This window comes from Leptodactylus fuscus, chromosome 11 (genome assembly GCF_031893055.1).
Source record: "Leptodactylus fuscus isolate aLepFus1 chromosome 11, aLepFus1.hap2, whole genome shotgun sequence".
Lineage (NCBI taxonomy): Eukaryota > Metazoa > Chordata > Amphibia > Anura > Leptodactylidae > Leptodactylus > Leptodactylus fuscus.
The window spans coordinates 36,740,436-36,763,882 of NC_134275.1; the positions used below are offsets into that span (position 1 = coordinate 36,740,436).

Below are 23,447 nucleotides of genomic sequence, written 5' to 3' on the forward strand. Positions count from 1 at the left end.
ATGAATGTAATGAAGTAATAGAAAGAAAAACAAATTCCCTCGTGTTTGTATCAATCAAAAGACATTAATACAAGTGATGGCATTATAACCAGGTCAATAAATATGTCCATAAACAAATACATAAATTCCCGTCAGCCTCCCCTTTCCCTCCCACCGAACACACTTTGCATACCCTCCATTACCACCCCTACCCAGCCTTCACCCCTCTCCCTTTATGCCCTTAGCTTGAATAAAAAAGAGACATCCCAGAAATTCTCACGCACCCCGGCCCCCCGCCCGCCAAGTCCTTTTGTCAATTACATCTCTATAAAAGGAACATTTCTTTGTTTTTGTGTTTTTAAAAAAGAAAGCTATGGTCTTTCAACTGGATGTTTTTGTGTTTTTCACTGTTAGCATAGTCCAACAGGTCAACTCCTCCGTCGACGTGCCGTCCCGGCCTTTTAGATCCACGCCTCCCAATCACTGAGGTTAATGTGAGGTTGGGAGTGCAATGGTTTCCCTTTTTACATCACACAGTAAGGCTCCCTGGGTAACAAGGCTTTCGTCCTCCAGCAGGGGATATGGAGCTGAAGACAGCTTTTCAGATCTTTATTAAGTAGGAAACACATTATAGGGTTGACCCCAGCCTGAGTGAAAGTCATCCACACTGCCGTGGACAAGTAGCGATGAGGGATGCTACAGGTCTTGACAAACACCCTCCAGTAACAGGCCACAATATAGGGTGACCAAAGCACCAAAAAGCTCAGGGTTATTCCATAAAACATCCGACCCAACCTCTTCTCACTTTTAAACTCATCCATCCCCAGTAGACGCCTGTTGGCAGTGTGGGTGTTTTGACGTATACCCAGCAAAGTAGGTGGCATCGGCCCCCTTCCAAACCCAGCAATCCAGTTGGCAGCAGCCTGCCCTGTAGCTCCTGGACCGTGGAATGTCCAGTTTTGGCTGATGGCGGGCACCATCTGCACAGGCTTCATTTTGCGATGGCGGTACTCGAAGAGGAGTAGTTTGGCATAGACAATATGAGTGGCAACGATGAGCACCGCCAGCATGAGCATAAATCCAAGGGTGTCATTGGCTTTGAAGTATCGATGCTCGAATATACACTGGTCCTCTTCACGGATGAATTTGTAAGTGCCCACGTCAAAGACTGGTGGAAAGGCCATAGCAACTGAGAGTGTCCAGACCATGCAGATAACTGCAATGCACGTCCAAAGCGTCATTCTCTTGGAGTAGAATCGGTGATGGGCAATGGCCATATAGCGAGTAACACTAATGCAGAAAAGCATGAATGAGGCATGAAAGCAAAAAAGAACGGCCATGAACGCCACAACCTTGCAGCTTAATAGGCTGTAGGCCCAGGCTGAACCATTGCGGATGGAAAGTAGGACAAATGGAAAACAGGCAGATGATCTGACGGCATCAGCGAGACAGAGATCCAACAAGAAGTAGTAAGGAGCCTTGTGCAAGGAGCGGTCTTTTAGCACTAGCAGTGAAACCAGTAGGTTGCCTGCTAGACTGGCACATATAATGAAACCCAGTAACACTAGTTTGAGATGGGTCGAGATTGCTGTTGACTGGGTAAGAGAGCCAGACAGCTCCTCAGACTCACTGCCATTAGCCATGTTGGAGGCCGGCTCCAACTAGCCTTTGGTCAGCGCCTCCTTCTCCTTCTGTGCTGCTCCATTTCCAATAAGAGTGACTTTTAGGGGGGCCAGGCTTGATAGGTATTTAAGTGGCAGGGTGGCAAACAAAAATGGGTGGGAGAAGGAGCAAAAAGGGAAGGGGTTGTATGGGAAGACCGAAACGTGGGTATGACTGTACAACGTATGATAGTTTAGTGACAGAATGATGGAGGAACAAAATTAGGAACAGGGGCAAGAGAGGAGAAAATAATGGTTATTAATATATCACAACATTCAAAAACAGAGAAAAACATTGGTTAAATACATTGGTTAAAAAAGTGAGACATGGTCTACAGTGTTTTGTATGTTACATTGCAGTACTACATACGTGTGTAAGCTGGTTATACATTGGTTTAGATCACCAGGTGCACACAGTATAGAAGTGGCCGCCCACTATTTTGTCCAGAACAGAGTTTGCCATGTTATTGTATATGGTGTGTTGGGAAAATGACCCACTCACTTTTTGTCAAAAATATGGTGCATGGACTTCATAAATAGGACGGAAAACTGGCATCAATTTGACCCTTTGAGAACCCTGTATCCAATTTTACTAAAGTTTAATTTATTAATAAACTACATTTTTATTACTTTTTATAGCTATGGTGCTATGTTTAGACATATTTGATGCGTACCAGAATGGCTCATACTGCTTTACTGCTACAGACATAACTTTGATTCCACCCGATCTGGTTTGCATACATTTCAATAAATTTTTGTAATATATCTTAAGAATTACACCTCTTCTTCCACTTATCAACCACTTCTTCTACTCCCCACTGTCTCCTGCACTGATCACACACTCTCAATTCACTGCATAAATCCGTCTCGAGAGAAGGAAGGCGTCTGGAGGAAGAAGGCGTGTTTTTAGCTTCACTGAGAGATCAGGTTACAGCTGCTATCCATAGAAGTCTATGGGGAGGATGAGGAAGGAGCTGCAAACTCTGCTGCTCTTTCTAGTAAGTGTTTTATCCCACCCCAGTGCTGGATTCACAGGTAGACTGCCCATTACTGCTGTATGATGTCCCCCATGTTGCTGCTGCTTTTTAGGTTGTGCTATAAAGAGATAGGGGAACAGGATCTCCTCTTCTCTATGTATTCTCTGTATGGTCAGTAAGGGCTATTGATAGACATTAGTGTGGGACACATGGTGGTTTAAAGAACTGGTCGGATCTATACTACTCTATGGTCTTTACTAATAGACAAGATAAACCTCAGACAGTGTGAAAAATCCACCATATTTACCAAACAAACTTATTCCGGATTATAAATTTGGCATATTTTTCGACTGTCTAAAATTTTTGCACAATTTTGGTGAATCTTGGCGCATATAAGTCACACTATTTTTCTAGATGCGTCAAGTTGTGCCACATTTACACCCGTGTCTATTCGTACCCACAACAGTAAATCTGGGCCTGAACAAATTTCTATTGGCCCGACTGGACGGGTGAATAAAAGGAGCAGCTCCTGGGATATCCTCGGACAGTGCTTTATTTTAAGCTCCTGATAATCCGCTTTTCTTTAATTCCTTTCACCTTCACTACAACACTTAGGATCACATCATTATTGCAGATGTCTGCACTTTAAGACGCTGGACCTAATGAGGGTTTCTGTTCAGAAAATGCAATAATACTCAAAAAGCCTTTTCTTTCCTTAATGCGTTGAGTGGGTGAGACATTCACAGACACAGTACAGCATGCAATGTTCCCAAATACAAGACAGGACAAGGGGCATTGACATGCAGGAGTGCCAGGCGACATATGTATGAGCCCAAACTGCAGAGATGAATTGACCGCCACATGCATTCTGTATACACACCTCAGAAGTTTCTTGGAATAGATGGGTGCTAAGATGGCCCTTTCTAGCACCAAATGTGCATCGCATTCCCCATTATGTACTTTTCTTGCTACTTTCCACGAATATGAGTGGGGCGGGGGCGCCTCGGCCCGACATATTTATTATAACTTCTGCCAGTTTTCTAGTTTGAGTTATGTAGGAAATCTATGGCAATTGACTGGCACAGATTTCCGTGCAAGCGCACAGAGGCCGGAGCCTTTTGATTAATCAGGGGCACCTTGTGCCTGCCATGGCATGTGACATGCCAGTGTAAATAAATCCGCCCCATTGCATTAGAATAAACTAGCATCTGCCTGCGACTTCGTCTGCGGGTTGATGTTGGCACTGAGCCGCTTATATTTAGCCAATTGCTGTTGTGGATGATCCGCCTGCTCCCGCGTCTCGGCTCTGCTACATCGCTGCATATGCGCAGCATACTCAGTTGTATGTACATCTCTGTATATGCAGAGCATACTCAGCTATGCTACAGCGCTGCCTAAGCACTGTTACATCTGGCCATTTGGATTAGAGAGGTGTTCTTATGTCAGTGTCTGAGCAGCTTCTGTGTTGGAAACGGCTGAACAGATGTTGCAGAAATTTGCCACAGTTCGATCAGCCTGCTCCCGCGTCTCGGCTCTGCTACATCGATGCATATGCATAGGATACCCAGCTGTATGTACATGTTTGCATATGGAGAGCCTATAGAGATGTGCTACAGTGGTTCCTAAACTCTGCTACATAGGGCAGTTGTGATTACAGGGGTTTTGTTATGTGACTGTGTGAGCAGCTTCTGTGTTACAAAGGGCTGAATGGATGTTGCTGAAATGTGCCAAAGTTCTCCCCCCTCCCCCATCAGAGGCAGAACAACACATTCCCTGTAGTACTCACTGAAAATCTACACCCGATATAGTCCTCTTTCCCTCACACTGCTTGCATGTTCTGTAGTCTCTTGATCTTCTATGAGACTCCATTTTCTTCAGCTTTCACACTGTCCAGCTTCATCCTATATAGCTCCGCCCACAAAATAGTGTGTAGCCCCGCCCACTGCCTAGCATGATCCTATCTGAGAATGGCTCAAGGACTTGTGATGACGTCACATGACGTTAGTGTAGTGTGAACCTAAATTCCTTCACTGCGGTCGTGTAGTGACGTCATTTACCGGGATAAAAAGTAGTCTATGTTTTAATTGGGGTTCCTATCTACGGATGTGGCAAATTTGATGCAAATCCGTTCAGCCGTTTTTGCGTGATTGAGGAACAAACATCCAAACTCACAAACATCCAAACACACAAACTTTCATATATTAGTAGGATAGGATTAGTAGGATAATCAAGTTGTGGTCTGGCCATTAGACCTCTTTCCTCTCTACCAGGGTTTTTTTTTTATTGGTGGGTCCTCTGTTTTTGCAATTGCCAGTAAGGGGGGTCATTCTGTTTGTGCAGGTACAGGTAGTCATAGTGAGCAGGGTGACCCAAACAGTGGGAATAAAAAGCAATGTGGTGCATTTCCATAGGTGGAAGGTCATGTTTTCTGACAATGTGTATCTTCGGCTCTGCTCTTATGGTTGCTGCGACTCCAAACTGTAGTCACAAAACTGGATTTTTTTTGCAACCTCAGGGTTTTGTTGCAGCTCTATTCATTTACATGTGTGAATTAGTCTTGGGGGTGACAATACAATCTTTAGCAAAGTTGTAGCCAAAGTTACTTTATAGCTCAAGCTTTAGAGTGTTCTGGGACACACTCTACTGTAAAGAGAAATGGTAATATCAAGTCTTACATTTATTTATACATTTCACGGAGGAACAACAGAGGAACAGGATGAGTTCTAAATGTGATCCAGCACTGGTATTTAATAAGTCAGACGTGTCAAGACTGGCTTTGACAGGTCCTTTTCATAGTGCATCAATACATTCAGTAGAATTGACAATGATGTAGGGGCCCCATTGTTACTCCTACCCAGGAACCCCCCTCCCTCGGTTTAAAATTCACCTTAAAATTCTGAAATAGAGAAATGTATAACAATATGTAGAGCTTGCAGTACTAAATACAGTCGTCATGACATTTTTGTATGCTTATCATATGTACATCAGTCCGTCTTGGTCTATTTTATGGCTGATTTCTCCTGTTGTTTGGCTTTGAGAATTATCACATTCTTTATTGTGTCACTGACAACATTGCTGCAGAAAAGAATCACTTGACCTTTCCTTCTGTACTACTTGTAAGGAGTATTATTTTTGGAATAGTTCTCAGGTTGTAAAAGAGGTCGAGTGTACTTCAGATCCTTGACTGAATTTCTTTTTACTATTTTCCTTTGACGGATTTATTTTTTATATTGTAAATGAACTGCGTCATGGTAAATCTACACATAGAAATGTATACTACTTAACATGGGCTTTACCATCATACACTCTTACAGTATTTTTTGTGCCCTCCCCCTTATATATGCTTTTGCCCCAATTGATGTTCCCACCTGCTGTCCCATGTGTTTCTCCCTGACAGTATGCCTGTCTCTTTTTTTTTCCTTATTTGTGGCTGCCACTGCATATGGTGTCTCTACCAAGTCCTATCAGTGTCATGGATTGGTAGGAGTTTTCTAACATCCAGCTTGCAGGAAGAAGACCTCGGCATCAGTGTCAGCCCAGGCAAGACCTGTTGCTGACATAGGGACAATGTATTGGTGCTAAGTGCTATGAAGCAGGGAACCAGCATAGAGCATAAGAGTAAGAGGAAAGAAGACATAGGGGCAGTGTGTCAGAGACCATGTGTCGTGCCATAGGATCCTGAGGGATGCCCTAAGAAACAGGTGAAATGAGCCAGTAGGACATTGTCAGTCATTATTTGTCCAGTATGGACTGGGAATATAGCTTCCTAGTCAGTCTGGGTGGTGGACAGATCTGGCCGTACTGAAACCTACTGCAAGGCCTACCCTCGAAAATGTGGAGTGAGAAAGACTGGTGGGGCAATGGTGACAATATTATTGTTTGCAACCACCACGTGTGGTTCTCAATGCAATAGTACACGTTGTATAGATTTGCACAGGAATAATGACTTCCCCATTTGACCTAGGACCATCTCTAAGTTGCAGCATAGAGAATGGGCATGTTAAATGTTCATGGCCGTGGTCAGGTCCTCAAAACTTAGCCTAATGGCCAATTGGACTCAAAGAGGTGCAGAATGGTTCCCTGCCAGTGACTGATGAACGGCATAAAGTTGGGGCACGTGATGGTAGAGCATAGTCTCTCAGAGACTACGGTGAATTGATAGGGCAGGCTGTGTAGCTTGCAGTTTCTTTGGTGCTACTGCCTAGCCACAGCCCCCACCACATTGTAAAGCTGTCATCCCTTTACAAATATATCAACACAGAACAAAGTTAAGAGATGGACATTACATTTGAAGGGGTTGTCCCAACATTGAAATTTTTCACCCATCCACAGGATAGGTAATAAATGGATGGAGACCCCTAAATGCAGTTTGAGTGGCGGTCACACAAGTCTGTTGCCCCTCTAGTCAATGTGTATAAACAGCACAGTCTCTGAATCTTATGTAAAGCAAGTTGAGAACTATTAATGGAAATGATTCTGACACTAATAGGGAGGCCATCATGTATGAAATACCCAATATGGGTCTGGGGATCCAACAGCTGGAACCTCCAACAGCACCAGAATGGGGTCCAATGCCTTCATTTTCCCAGAAGTAAGATTACAGCCAGAAGAACTTGGGCACTGCTACTCCATCCAACTCTATGAGACTTCCAACAAGAAGCCAAGTAAATCTCTTGTCTTTCTTCAGTCTCACAGTGTTGAATAGAATAACAGTATGCATGTGTGACAACTGGTTCACTCATTCAGCTCCTCCTGGCCACTCTCTAGCTGCTAGAAAAAGAGGGAACACAAGATCCTAATTCCATGATCAGTGGGGGTCCCAATGGTGAAAGCCCTAATAGCCTAGCAGTCATCATCTATTGAGTGGATAGGCAATATCTTGATATTATCAGACTAGTCTTTAAAGATGGTCTGCATTAAAGGGGATTTCCACACCACATATCATAAATGGGGGTATAAAGGGGTGAAAACAACAAAAGAAGCTTTACTCAACTGTCCTAGTCTCCAATATCCCTGGTCCTGGTCTTCTCTGCCAGCTCTCAAGCAATGACTGCAAAGGTTCCTCTGCAGCAGTGACCATGGGGCAGCTGGGCCTAGGACAAGTGAGTATGGTCTCATTTGTTATTTAACCCCTTCTCTACACGTTTCGACATCTGGACCTCTTTAATAGAGGACGTCTCCCATTTACAACCAGGTGACCCAACATGTCGATGCATTACACAGGTAGCCCATTGCTATTGCTTTATTTCTTGTGTGCTGTATTGTGAGGCTATACATAAAGTTATTTTTGCATGGCTTCCTACTAAATTATTTTTATCACGTGATGAAACCCTAAAATAGAAATTATATTTGTGTCCTCTATTGCTTACATGGCCTAGTTAAGGGAACTGTGTCGGAAATCGTTTTGGGGAAAGTTATTTCTGTTCTGCCTTTTTACTGGTTTATCACTACATTTTTTATCTTTTCTCAACATTTTATTTAATTTTTTTTTTTAAATAAAATAGGGGAAAATAAATACAGCATGTTGACTATCACTTACATGAAACAGAGGAATATATACAGTATAAATAGTGCTGGTCCATAATACAGAGCTGTAGGGACTCCTTACTGGCTCTGTGCACACAGCATTGTCACTCTTAGGCTCCCTGTGGAGTCGGAGTCTTGGAGTTCAGACCTGTTTTTAGTTGGAGTCATGAAAAAGTTACAGATTCAAAATAAAAGGATTAAAAATGTTCATATTATACAATTATTGATCTGATATAATTAATTAAATGTATAGACTGTTGCTAATTTACTTTGTTAGGAAATCAACACCACATTTTTTGTGTAGTAGCCTCGGTTCACATCTGCGTTCGGTATTACATTCAGGGAGTCTGCTTGGGGACCCCCAAAACCTATATGCATTGAAAAGCAGTTAGCTAAGAAACCACGAGGACCCCATAGACTGTAATGGGGTCCATGTGGTTTCCACACGAAACATGTGGAGAAAAATGTGGTGCTTGCAGTACTTTTCTCTCCACATGAGTCGTGTGGACACCGAGCGGAAACCACACAGACCCCATAGTGTATGGGGTCCATGTGGTTTCTTAGCTAACTGCTTTTTAGTGCGTATAGGTTTCCGTCCAGGGATCTTTACTTCCTCTACTGACCATGGCTATGACCCATTTGAGAAGGGGTTGGAGTTGGTGGTTTGGCCTACAGACTCCATAGTATTGGATTTTAGATCCAACCACTTGCTTCTAGTCAGTTGAGTTGATTCTTCAGGTGGCCATACACCGTCACTAGCTGACACTTTCTGATGTCCTATATGTTCATCTAAGATTATGAAACAATTTAGAGGGAACAGTCCTAAACATTTCAGTTGGCAAAATCATGGAATTTATGTCGCTCCACACCCACAAAACAGTTGGGAACATCCACTATTGGATCAGCTTTACATAAAACTCAATGGGTAGAGTTTACCAGAATATGCCTGATTTGGAGGGATTGTAGGGACACTTGGCAAGCATGAAAGTGGATGTGTACATGTCCTATACAGTTAGAGCATAGCCATTATGTTCTTTGCTGGGCTCAGGAGACCCATGTCCAAAACAGGTCATACAATATGCTAAATGATGGATATTACATAAAACCATGATATATGGAAAGGCTAAAGGATCCGATCTAAAGAGTGCGATCATTGTCTGACCTACATAATAATTCTTCCCAGTACTGTGTAAAAGTGGATTAGAAGGATAACCCAATTATAAGGAATAATGGGGCTTTATCATGGGACAATGGGAACAATTTTAGCATCCATACTCTAGTAACATAGTTCTGCGTGGAAATGGCCATATCAGACGGACATCCCAATAAGTACCAAGATGTACATCTGAATGCAGCCAAAATGAGCGCCTGCAAGCCCAGCCGTTCCTAACCAATGAAAGCCTATAGGGCTTTGGTTCCCTCAATTATGCAATTATTTCTCCTGCTGGCTATAAGTGGATTAAAACAGCTTGCCATTGTCTCCTTAGAAAGCCATGTACATTGCTTTTATGTATACTGTAAGCCTGCTGCATGTGATTTCTTCTAGAATAAATACGTATTCACCTGCAATGATTGCTGGAACCAGAATTACACATTTGGAAAGCAGCTTAGTGGAGGCCGACTATTGTACCATAATAGGAAGTCACAGCTATGGCCTTTTTCTGACTATTATGTGATCTCCTGCTTATTAAACCACTCTTGAACTTAGCCGCTTTGGGGCGTATAGAAAGACAATACCCAATAAGCCCAACATCCAAGTACTGTCATAAGGAAGGAGCAGAATCAGACTTGGGTATCTTGGACCCACCATCGAGCCACACAAAATATATGCCTAGTTTTAGCCGTACACAGGGCAGACGTTTTCTAGTAGTTATAGTCTAGTCCTGACTGTATACTGTTTTTTTTTTGAGGGGGGTGTCTTTTTTTACCTCTAGGCTACCTGGTGGGGGTCATGGTGGTAGGATGGGCACAGTCCTGATCGTATGCCGTGGGGGGAGCAGACGAGGCCTGGTCCAAAGTTTGCCTTGTATCCCTACAATTGTAGTTACCCCACTAGGTACAACGTAAATTAAAATAGAAACTGTATGATCTCCACCATCTAAAAGAGGTTGTCTAAAGGTACGTTCACACAATGTAAACTGGAGAGGAATTCAAGGCAGTCTTTCTCCTTAAAATCATCTTCAAAAGCCAGCCCTATGGAACCCAAAGCCTTTACTTTGTGCTATGCGTTTTCACGCGTGAACAGACTCAGACACAAAGAGGTTAATAAAATGTGAGTCCTCTCACTGCAGTGATTTTGTTGCGAAATCATAGCAAGATAGAGCAGGATTGAAAACAATGGGAGCCAGTTTGGGGCAAGTATTTGGAGAGGATCTTGAGACTGAAGACTGCCTCAAATCTCCAAATTCCTCCATGTGAATATACCTTTTATATCATGATTAGTTATCTTTTTTTTATATGGTTTCCATGCTGGAAATTGAAAGTGGTTGTCTACTGTATGCACTTTTATATACCTTTCAGAAGCAGTCCAGACAAAACACATATTTCATCCCCTGCATCCCACACCTGACTGTACTTCTCGTCTTTGTATATTGCTCTTATATCCCTGTAGTTCTCTTCTTGTCTTCTCTGATCAGACGCCATCTAGATTTTTACATTTCTGTGCTCTGCTGTTATTCCTAACACAATGTCACAAGGGCAGCTAGAGACAGTACCATCTCTGCCTGCTGAGGGGCAGTATAAATATTCTCTCTATATTCTCCTAAACAATATAAGAAACCATATGCATACAGTCAAGGATGGTGAACTCACATCTTCTTTATTGTATCTGCATGACAGGAGCCTGTGATATGTAGCAGTATCACTAGCAGTAGCTACTATGGGAAGAATATGCAAATCCGCCTTCCATGATGTAATTAGGAAGACAGTTGCTGCCTCATTGTTGCAAACCAATAGAGGGCGCTCACTGGAATGTGCAAGCCTGTCTTAAGACAGGATTCCAGTGAAATAACCCAATAATGGCTGCTCCCTTTAGCCTCATGCCCGACCTTCCAAGAGGCCTTTGTTTAGCAATGACGCTGGGATTATTACCAGGTTATAGTCTCTCAATCGAGGACAGCTGTTTCGATCTGGTTGGTAGCAGTAGCTAGTGATATGAGTTTGTGTGCCCAAGATGGAGAGGTACGTGCTACAGTCCATACAGTTTCATCACACAGGAAGTTTGTTCATGGCTAGGTTTAGGGTTATTTGGGTAGTGGCCAGTAGTTATCGCTCCTCCCCCATATAATTTGCATTGGTCAGTGTAACAAACTGATGCAAATGAGCAGCAATTGATGTGTGCTCAATCTCATCTAGGTTTAATAGGATCCTTATCTGAGAATTCTTAGTTAACAGACAAGGTTCTTTGTTCAGGACCCTCATCTCTTGGCCAGATTGGACGTCAGTTATTTCTCACCCTGGAGGACCAGTCCATCAAAGGCCCATAATATAATTACTATTTGGGAGGCATTTTGGACCTTAAAGATTCCCTTTTAAAGGGGTTGTCCAGGGGAAACCAATTATTTTATTTTATTATTATATACTCATCAGGGGTATAAGAAAATATATAATTGTACTACTCACCTCCACCTATCCTATGCTGTTCTCTTCTGATGCCACCTTGTCCCTGCTGCTTTCTGCTTAACATCCTGACAAACAGGAAGTGCTTGGAAATGCATTCTCAGCCAATCACAGGGGAGGCAGTATAGAGATAAGGCAGCTTTGGAACAGAGCTGCATGGATCGGTGGAGGTGAATAACATTGGTATTTATTTTTTATACCCTCTTGATCAGTATGGAATTTATTTATTTTTTCATTGAAAAGTCCCATTAAAACAGCTTACCCTGAATCACCCTTTATGCAAATGTCTTATTTGCTAACCAAATCCATAGCAACCAGTATTCCTTAGTAACCAGTCCGACATTTACTTTGGATGCCTGATTTGTGCAGTATTGATCGCAGCTCATTGCTGATTGACTGCTATGGGTGACTGCGCCCTTCTACTTTCTGTGTAAACAAACAGCAATATTTCATTCACGTTGTTTACAAATCTAGTTGCAAAAGCAAAAGTCTACGTGTCTAAAAATGAGTCATATGACCATTTTATTTAAGAGCACGAAAAAATGGCCACGGAGACAGAATATAAGAAACTATACTTGCTGTTTTTGTACATTCTGGTGTTATTTTTTCAGTCTATTCATAAAATTTGTGTCTTTTAGTGGCACATTATTGGCAGGACTCGCTAAGGTTTCCTTATTTTAGTATTTTAAGCCTTAAATATTTGGCTGTATAATTTTACTTAGAAAAAAAAAGATCAAAGCCAAAATGGGCACCCCTTTATTGACTCAATTTATTATATGACATGATTCCTTTCTAGCGATAAGGATGAGTCCAGTATAGGTTGGTGACATCTTTGGATCAGACACTGTATGAAGAACTCTTCTGCAAATGCAATGGGTAGACACCTTAATAGCTGTCTGCAGACGGTTGTATGGCTTGGTTATCACTAGTCATGTTCTAAGGTTTGTTAAAGAGTCGGACATTGACTTAAAGGGATACTACCACCTCTCTAATTTACTAATAACAGTTGTATGAAGGGCACTTTAAGAGGATGCCAAGCAGATCTTTGTTATCTGTCAATTTACCACAAAATGAGTGTATATAAATCTCAAAATATTGGTGCATCGGGGGCCTTTCCACACCTACTGGTGCACTATTTTTTCCAAGGCTTGTTAAAGAGTTTGACGTTGACTTAAATGGAGTTACTATATTTCCAAAAGGTGGCACTAGTGAGCTATTGGCATACTTTTTTTTCCATGGGGCATTGCCAGTAATGTTTGTTACCTCCTCTCCCATGTATTCAGCACCATGTTATAATTCTGGATCATCTTTTCTTACATCTTTACAGTGCACCATTCGTCTGTTATTCCTCCTACAAATGGCTGTGTCCCTTGACAAGTTAGCATTGTTGACACTGATTTGACAATGCCTGATTGTGGACGGAAACGCCCCCTTCCCCGACTGGTAACGCCCAGTTGGCAATATATTTATAATGAGGAACAACAAAGGAACAGCAAACGACATAGCTATAAGAAAAGATGCTCTAGGATTGTTATGTCATGGGGAATATACTAATATACTAGAACAGACGTGTGAGGATAGTTGACAGAGCCTCGATAAAGTAGTACTGTAGAGACAAAGGTGCCGGATTATCTTTATTAATTATTAAATGCTAGAAAGGGAAGGAATTTCACTATAGACTGCAGGTAATAAAAAATTGTAGCCGCCTTTTCATTATTTAATTAACACAGAATTATAGAAGAATTATCAAATTTTATTTATTAGTGAATTTCTAAAGGGAAAAAAGTACTTACAGAATGATTGTGGAGGTCGAACTCAGCGTGTTGTGTGGGAAGTGAGTAGGGTTGACCTATTTTTTCTTTAAAGAAGACTTGTCGTCATAAGGGTTTATGTATAATAATAATCATGTATTATATAAGTAAAACATATGTACCTGCATTGGACTCTATGATATTGGAGACCTCCTCAGTTAACCCAGATGGAGCCAGACAGTCACGGTTTTTGGGTGCTGTGCCACTATTCTGGGTGAAAGATCCCAATTTCAACTCTATCCTTTTGTTGGTTTTGGTTGAGGGAAAGGGATGACACTATAATGGAACCCATTCTGATATCTATTGTAGTCCCTCTGTGTGCTATGTAAGCAAATCCAGAACATACACACACACATACATATATATATATATATATATATATATATATATATATATATACAGTCCTATGAAAAAGTTTGGGCACCCCTATTAATCTTAATCATTTTTAGTTCTAAATATTTTGGTATTTGCAACAGCCATTTCAGTTTGATATATCTAATAACTGATGGACACAGTAATATTTCAGGATTGAAATGAGGTTTATTGTACTAACAGAAAATGTGCAATATGCATTAAACCAAAATTTGACCGGTGCAAAAGTATGGGCACCTCAACAGAAAAGTGACATTAATATTTAGTAGATCCTCCTTTTGCAAAGATAACAGCCTCTAGTCGCTTCCTGTAGCTTTTAATCAGTTCCTGGATCCTGGATAAAGGTATTTTGGACAAACAATTCAAGTTCAGTTAAGTTAGATGGTCGCCGAGCATGGACAGCCCGCTTCAAATCATCCCACAGATGTTCAATGATATTCAGGTCTGGGGACTGGGATGGCCATTCCAGAACATTGTAATTGTTCCTCTGCATGAATGCCTGAGGATTTGGAGCGGTGTTTTGGATCATTGTCTTGCTGAAATATCCATCCCCGGTGTAACTTCAACTTCGTCACTGATTCTTGAACATTATTCTCAAGAATCTGCTGATACTGAGTGGAATCCATGCGACTCTCAACTTTAACAAGATTCCCGATGCCGGCATTGGCCACACAGCCCCAAAGCATGATGGAACCTCCACCAAATTTTACAGTGGGTAGCATGTGTTTTTCTTGGAATGCTGTTTCTTTTTGGACGCCATGCATAACGCCTTTTTTTATAACCAAACAACTCAATTTTTGTTTCCAAAATGAAGCTGGCTTGTCCAAATGTGCTTTTGCATACCTCAGGCAACTCTATTTGTGGCGTACGTGCAGAAACGGCTTCTTTCTCATCACTCTCCCATACAGCTTCTATTTGTGCAAAGTGCGCTGTATAGTTGACCGATGCACAGTGACACCATCTGCAGCAAGATGATGCTGCAGCTCTTTGGAGGTGGTCTGTGGATTGTCCTTGACTGTTCTCACCATTCTTCTTCTCTGCCTTTCTGATATTTTTCTTGGCCTGCCACTTCTGGGCTTAACAAGAACTGTCCCTGTGGTCTTCCATTTCCTTACTATGTTCCTCACAGTGGAAACTGACAGGTTAAATCTCTGAGACAACGTTTTGTATCCTTCCCCTGAACAACTATGTTGAACAATCTTTGTTTTCAGATCATTTGAGAGCGGGCTGTCCATGTTCGGCGACCATCAAACTTAACTGAACTTGAATTGTTTTGTAGAAAGAAATGGTCCAAAATACCTTCATCCAGGATCCAGGAACTGATTGAAAGCTACAGGAAGCGACTAGAGGCTGTTATCTTTGCAAAAGGAGGATCTACTAAATATTAATGTCACTTTTCTGTTGAGGTGCCCATATTTTTGCACCGGTCAAATTTTGGTTTAATGCATATTGCGCATTTTCTGTTAGTACAATAAACCTAATTTCAATCCTGAAATATTACTGTGTCCATCAGTTATTAGATATATCAAACTGAAATGGCTGTTGCAAACACCAAAATATTTAGAACTAAAAATGATTAAGATTAATAGGGGTGCCCAAACTTTTTCATAGGACTGTATATATTGTGAGAAGGTGACAGGCAGAGTGCTGGAGTCCAGATATATCACTCACAGGTTTCTGACATATGTGTGGTCCAGGGCAGATCTGGGGTAGGCCTCAGCTAGGTGTAGATCCTGGGCTCATTATTGGGACAGAAAAAGGCTGCATATCCATCATTCCAGTGCAGTTCCCTGGAGTGAGAGGAGGTTTATGGTTCTGTGCTGTAACCCTGAGTCCGGTGAGACAATATTGTGCTTGTTTTGTTCGTGTGGCTGGAAGTAAGCCACATGTATCAGTTCTGTTTAGTTAGTTGCTTAGACGAACAGGTTGTTTTTTTTATTTTGTTTTTGCCTGAAGTTAAGGCTGTGTTTTGTTTTTCTCATTTTGTGCCTGAAGTCAAGGTTTATTTATTTTTCAGTTTTTTTTCTAAATAGACCAGTTTGCTGCACATTTTGTGTCCCTGTCTTGACTGTTTGGGTCCACACCACTGCTGCCTCCGAGCTAACTTCCCCACAATATATATAGTGGGGGCCATATAAACATTTTACTGTGGGGACCATGTTATGGGGGACATTATCCTGTGGCGAGTGGGGACCACATTTAGGAGAAAATTATACAGTGGGAGCCACATTGATAGGGAAATTATACTTCAAGGGGCATTATACTGTAGAGTCTACAAGGGGACATTATACTTTATGGAGACCATTAAGAGCATAATAACATGTCGGGGCCACTAAATGAGCTTTATGCTGTCTGGGGGTACAAAGGGACATGGTTGAAAATGGACAAGGTGACAGTGGTAATGGGCGGGGCTTACAACATGTAAATTAGCCGTGGTGCTCTCCACATACCACAGATTTTGATGAGTCTTTCAGTCCTTGAGAGGCGAAAAGTGTCTTCTTTTGTGACACAAATGCCCTGGAACCCAACCAAAATATCTGCCGTTACATCATGTTATCTTTCTGTGATGTCATCGAGATGATGTCTGCACCTGATGTCACCAAAGAACTGGGTAATAAACTGGTGACAAACCCTAATAATACACAATGTACATAATAATGATGAGCTGTACTGTTATTGCATTGTATTGTAAGGTACAGCCCACAAAATGGCTGCCTCCACAACGTCTAGGTGTATTATTATTAGTACTAGTAATGTCAGTGTTATCATACAAGCGAACCTAGATGAGCGTCGTGACGGGATGACACATTTATATTATAATACGACTACAATAATTTATATACCAATACATATAAGTAACTGGAGATACTGGAGGTAAAGTAGTGATCACGGAGGGGTTGGGGGGACTTTTCAGCAATATAGTGATCCCTTCATTACAATTAGTTAATGGCTTATAACAGGGAACACTAGACTACACACAATGGTCATTCCATAGGCATTAGAGTTTACGTCCCTTTAAGAGGTTGTATATTGGGGTTATTTTAGCTCAGATTTTAACAAAGAGTTAGCCAAGGGAGACACAGTCTATATAGGAGGATAACCAGCCATAGGAATAAACAGCGATCACTCAGTGTCCCCTGCGGCATGCCTGGCATATACCCGGCCCAGCTGTCAGTGCTATGTTCTCTCTATTATATGGCCTATATGCCTTTGCTGGGAGAAGCCTGTCAGATGCCCTCTAGTCTTGGCATAAGTTTTATTAGCACTCGTATGGAACAAAGAGCATTCCGGAGGCGGCCGACAGAGACGCTGCTGACAGCCACAAGCCTAAAGGGTTAATCGCAAAGCTCAGCGGCATAATAATAGCTATAGAAAGCCATGTATACTGGCATCAGGGATGCTGCAAACAGAGGCTTCAGCTTCCTATACATGATATAATTCAGGTTGGCATCACAATGGAGGCCTGGTTCCTCCGCTGGGTTTACTAGCCCTCCATTAGCTTATGCCATGCATTCGGATGCCGTGCACATATCCTACTCATTTATTCGCCAGCAAGGCTGCTACACGTTGCAGGCCTTCTGGCATAGAAAGGGTGAAGTCTAGTGCAGTATCCAGACTTCCAGCCACAATCTGAAGGATTTTATTAGGTTGTGATGATGATCTTGTCCCTATTTTAATAACGACATGATCCTCTCTGGGGGGACAAATAAGGGTAAGACGTGAAGGAAGAGCAGACCATTGGAGATACATGGAGTAGAGGATAGATAAAGCAGATGAGAGAGAAGGATGGAGATACAATAGTGGGGGAGGGGTGCACAGGCATACAAAGCGGTGCTGGTATGGGGACAATAGATGTAAATACAAGACATGGAGGCTACAAGGAGATGTCACCGAGACCTTGCATTATGCAGCGAGATGTATAGATTGATGGGTTAGAACATGGACAGACTCAGGGACGGGAACAGCCTGTCCCTCCTGACCCCTTTTGGTATGGCAGGACAACACAGGGCCCATTCCTAACCTTACCTGTTTGGTTGCTGGGTCCCAATAATACCCCAGCTGCAGATTGTAGATCTAGGGGCACCAGGAAGGTGTAGATTAAGGGTGCCCGTCTGATTTTTCCTTCCAGGCCACTCCAGCAAAAGGGAACCAGCCATCTTCTACATGGTGGGGAGGGGGAGGCAGGGAGCGAAGGATGGAGATGAAGAAGGGGGGCCGATGGGGGGGAAGAGGTATCCGCCTCTAGTTGCCATGGATACAGGAGCCGGATGACTTGTCGGCTCCGGATGTTCGCAGGGATACAGCTCCATCCCTCCCCTGCACTGTTCTGACATCATTAAGGCACAGAAAGCTTCGCCTGGTCCCAGCATACAGGACGCTCCATTAATCTGTCTTCTGTTCACTCCATGGATGTGATGATTTTGAGCAATGGCATTGTAGGTGGATGTGTGCGAGGATCCTCCAAAAATCCATCATCCCTGCTGCACATGTACCACTATGCCAGATACCTGCAGAGCATCATGCATCACTGCATAAAAAACCTACACTACCAAATCCCTGCAGAGCATCACTTCTCACCTTCTCCTGCTACTCACTTGTATTCCCGGGAATGACACATGTTCGCCTGCAGGACATCTACAACCATTGCTGTGTACAGCTGTAGGGGGTATCTGTGCAGTCTCTTCTCTGCTCGGACTCTGGGGGACATGTTACTATGATGGATTTTGGACTGGGCAGTCTGGGCAGCTGCACGGGGTCTCCTTAAGAATAGAGACATTTTTAGGACATTCTGAGTGTAACAAGAACGATTTATATAAAGCTTGTAAAACTTTTAGTAGGGGCGTCCAAGTGAGAAGCAACTTCATGGGTACAACTACAACCACTGAGATGTAGGCACTGCTTCCAGAAATAACATGTGGCATATATGGTTTACATCTGCATAGGTCAGGCATATTTATGTAACGTATATAGTTTTGCTTTGACAAAATGAGAGTATATATATATGGTGTATATGATGATGTGTCACAATTATTGCACAATATCCGTATCAATTATCTAATTCATATTAAGTGTGTCATCCTGTCCAGACATCCCCTATCTATAGACTTTCTTATAAACACAGCCCTCTGTTTTGAATGGATGTTACAGGGATAATATTCACAGTGACATCACAGTACAGAGATAATAAACACAGTGATGTCATAATACGGGGATAATAAACACAGTGATATCACAGTATAGGGAGAATAAATACAGTGATGTTGCTGTACAGGGATAATGAACAGTGTGATGTCACAGTATAGGAATGATGCACACAGTGATGTTACAGTACAGGCATAATGGAACAGTGATGTCATAGTACAGAGATAATGTACACAGTGATGTAAGTATAGAGATAATACACACAGCAAAATCAAAGTATAGGGATAATACACACAGTGATGTCACAGTACACGGATAATAAATACAGTGATGTCACAGTACAGAGATATTAAATACAGTGATGTCACAGTACAGGGATATTAAATACAGTGATGTCACAGTATAGGGATAATAAATACAGTGATGTCACAGTATAGGGATAATAAATACAGTGATGTCACAGTATAGGGATAATAAATACAGTGATGTCACAGTACAGTTCAATTTTAAACTACCCCTTTAGTCATACATCACATCACTAACTGCACCTTATGTCATAAGTAGTTGGGCCCATACAAGCTGTCGTGCCTGATACCTTGATATTTACACTCACACATTTAATACTTATTCTCATGCTCATTGAGAACCAGCAGCATATGACTGGCTTCATATATGTTAGTATGAGTTGTAGCTGTGAATCCAACACCATGGTGAGATAGCAGAACACTTACTAGAAGCAGCAGCAGCATCTCTGGGTGTCTCTATGTAGTTATACCCCTCTCCTCCATAGAATTCTATAGGCATCAGCTAAAATCTTTGCTGAAAATCTGTCTCCTCTCTCAACAAGGATTTTAGCAGTGAAGTGAGAATGGATGATCAGTACTAGAGGCAAAATGGAGAAACAGGCGTCTGATAAGTGGAGAAAAGGGCATTTTTCTGTAATAAGATATATTATGACATTTATTATTTAACACTATTGATATATGCAATGCTTGCAGAAACCACACTGACTCTTTATAAAATGTGAATGTTTTAGGGCCCCCTCTTATTATTCATGGTGAAGACCTGCTGCAATCATCATCTAAGGCTCTATCTACATGAACAACATAATTGCGATACAAACAATCCATTTCAATGGGGCTAGTCACATGACAGAGTTTTTGACGGTCCATTTTGACAGGACTCAGGTCTATGGGGGATCCCTGAAAACGTGCCCCATGAACGCAAAGTGGTTGTATAAAATATCCCTTTTTCATTGCCATTTTTCATCATGGTTGTCTGAACAGAATCTTACAATACTTAGAATATTTGTGATTTTTTTTTGTGTGCTGCCTTCTCACTTTTCCTCCAATGTATTATGGTCACAGATAGAACTTGGACTCCGATAGTGGTCACCCACACAAGAAGTCAGTGGTTGCTAGGCAACCTGAAATGAACAATCATTTCGCTCATACTTTAGATAGTTTGGCCTGAAGACGTTATACTTAAAATATTCATTGTGGAAACAGAATTTTCTTCTTTTATTTTTATAATGTCACTACATTGAGTTATTTACAGCTGTTCGTAACAGCTTATAGTCTACAAATAGGGAACACATTAGAGACACAGCAAGGCTTTACTTCACCCGGGCGAGAGCTTCTGTTCCACCCTAGCTATGTATTTGAATACCCCGGCCAAAGCAAAATGGCTTGTTGGCACCCATCACCCTGGGCACCTGTCCAGTTAATCTACTACCCCCTCTTTGCTATGCCCATGCACCGACTATTGTGACACAGTCTATATATTACCAGCTGACCATAAATAATACAAGAGGGCCCTAAAATATCCACATATAAGAAGGAATCACAAGTATATATTTTGATGATTTGTTATGGCTTACAATGCATTATGTTGCTGAATAGCTCTATTTTGGCCTTAAAGGGGTTTCCATCCCCATATTGCATTTTCAGACTGATGATCTACCCTCAGGTTTTGGGATTTGTGGGGTTCGACTACTGGCATGCCACACCTGTCCCTTCCAGTGCATAGGTCATTCCTATGTAAACTCGATTTGGGTCCAAAAAACCCCTTTAAGACTATGAGGTCTGATTCTGAGGGTCCCGAAGCAAGTTCATATAGACACTGAAGGGCCTTATATAGTACAGAACAGAGAGATCCTCTAGAGCGAGAAGGTTGGGGTGGGGGTGACAGGACTGATAGCCTCCTTAATAATCCCAGCAACTCACCACCACCGAGCGCTTCCTCTCCTGCCAGCGGTGCACACAGAAAACATATTATCCAATTATTGAAATACAATGACGACAAAGAGGCGCATTTAGGACTGACTCATACAGTCTGCTTGTTCATATACCAGCAGCGTCAGGTCTGGCTCTGTTAACACATAATTGCATTGATATATAAAAAACATGCTACTGAACGTGGTCTTGGTGGAGAAGGGGCACATTACCAATTTTGCAGTATGGCTTCATGGTGACCTGTTATACCCCTGCCAAGCTGTGTCCTCTGCTTCTTCAGAGGTTGTAATAGAACATATCCAGGTACAACCTGGACAAGATACTTATGTACTAAACAGACTTGTGATCGGAGAAAAGAGCCCACTTTATGTATAGTCGGGTTTTATTGAAAAGTTCTCATAAGGAGAAAAAAACAAGGACAAAGAAATCCAAGAACGGGGCACGCAGGCCCCAAACAGCATATACAGGCGAGGGGGGGGGGGGTACCCCCAACTAAGAAGGATCAATAGAATATATTCAATGCTGAAGTGGCAAATATAGAGAGATAAACCGGTCGCATGGACCAGACAATGTGAACGGTAAAAGCATACAGGGGACAGGGAGAGGGGACAAAACCCCAAAAAGAACAAAAAAAAACAGAACGAACAGTCAGGACCACACACACAGACAAAAGAGAGGGGGAAGACGAGACAAGAAAACACAAAGATGAACCAAACAGGAGCCCATTTTATATCCCCTAATCTCAAAAGCTTAGCCTGAGGCCCAACTTTTTGGAGAAACTGCTTTTTTGGGAACTACTGAACATCCATGTTACCAACATTTTAGTGTGCAAAATTAGGACCTTGCCCCATGATGACCCCAAAGCATTTGGGGTGAAATTTTTGAATAAATCCAGCCCTTTTGGGAAATGGAATTTTTCAAAATTGATTCTAAAAATTTGACACAATTTGGAACAGTTTTTTCATGTGGCTTTTTCTTCTGTTTTGTGGATACATTGTGGATTTGGACATGTATACAACTCTCCAGTAGCTTTATAATATATCTGCGTATATTTTCAGATGGTACCCATCTTCTTTTCCATAATATGACAGAAATTGGAACAGTTGACAAATATCCAATTAAGAGATATGAGCCTGATTATTGTACATGCAAAATTCCCATCTTCTGTAGATTATCCTAATTTTTGTCTAGAGAGGGTAAGGCCTACAGCACCCTGGAAGTTTCCCAATTTTGCCCTTTATATTGGTTTACAACTGCTGTACAGAATGGCAGGAGATGATGTGCAGTCTCTTAGAAGAATGCTGGAATTTCTAGATCTGCAGCAGCTGGAAGATCCCAGGTTGCCCACATTAGCGATATAACACATTTGCGAGGTGTAATCTCTTTGGTGTATTCCATTATCAGTTGTGCTTTGACACCTTCATAAATAAATCAGTATTTAGCATATTCCTTACTAGTACTCGTAACCCTCAGATCCTGGCGCCCAACACATTATCACATCATAAAGTGCGAATATTATTACTAGCTAAAATATGCGAGTCTGGTGCTCTCTGCAGCTTTAACGGGTATCACCGGTGATGTCCTTGTTTGATCTGTAGTGTATGTTGAAGTGACTTGTTTTTCCTGTTCATATCACCTAATAGTGAGTCAGCCTTAAAGAGATATACACATTAGGGTTGAGCCGATCTTGACTTTTCAGGATTGATTTTAAAATCCGATTTCCGATCATTTTTCATTTGAACCCGATCTCGATCCCAATTCCGATCACAATGCAAGTCAATGGGATTTTTTCATTAATCGGAGATTAGATTTTAAAAGCAATCCTATTCACTATACAGCATGGAATCTAACAATTGAACTCTTTAATTGTTAGAATCCACGCTGTGTAGTGAATCACTAAGTAGCCAGAGGATTTTTTTTTAATCCTCTGGCTACTTAGTCCCCCCTGGTGTCCACTTACCTCCAGAGATGGCTGCTCCGGTGTTCTTCTTCGCCTCGCTGGTGCTCCACGCTGCTCTTCTTGCCTCACTTCCCCCTGCCTCCCAGGTTAGGAGAGTGTGGGCGGGTTAGGAGAGTGTGGGCGGGTACTGGGTGGGGAGACATCACGTCTCCCCACCCTGTCCCCGC

The 23,447-nt window shown here is 42.0% G+C and overlaps 1 protein-coding gene across 1 annotated transcript; it reads right to left on the reverse strand.

Annotated features, from left to right (window-relative positions):
* On the reverse strand, positions 1 to 18,139 carry GPR173 (G protein-coupled receptor 173). Its single transcript, XM_075259696.1, has 2 exons — positions 17,971 to 18,139; positions 1 to 1,815 (listed from the first exon to the last, which is right to left on the reverse strand). Exon 2 carries the CDS (start codon positions 1,620 to 1,622, stop codon positions 504 to 506), a length of 1,119 nt encoding a protein of 372 aa, XP_075115797.1. The 5' UTR covers positions 1,623 to 1,815; positions 17,971 to 18,139; the 3' UTR covers positions 1 to 503.
* Between the last annotated feature and the right edge of the window lie 5,308 nt (positions 18,140 to 23,447).

What these genes read in the sequence shown, in the direction of transcription:
- GPR173 (XM_075259696.1), bottom strand. Translation starts at nt 1,622, where the DNA reads ATGGCTAATGGCAGTGAGTCTGAGGAGCTGTCTGGCTCTCTTACCCAG.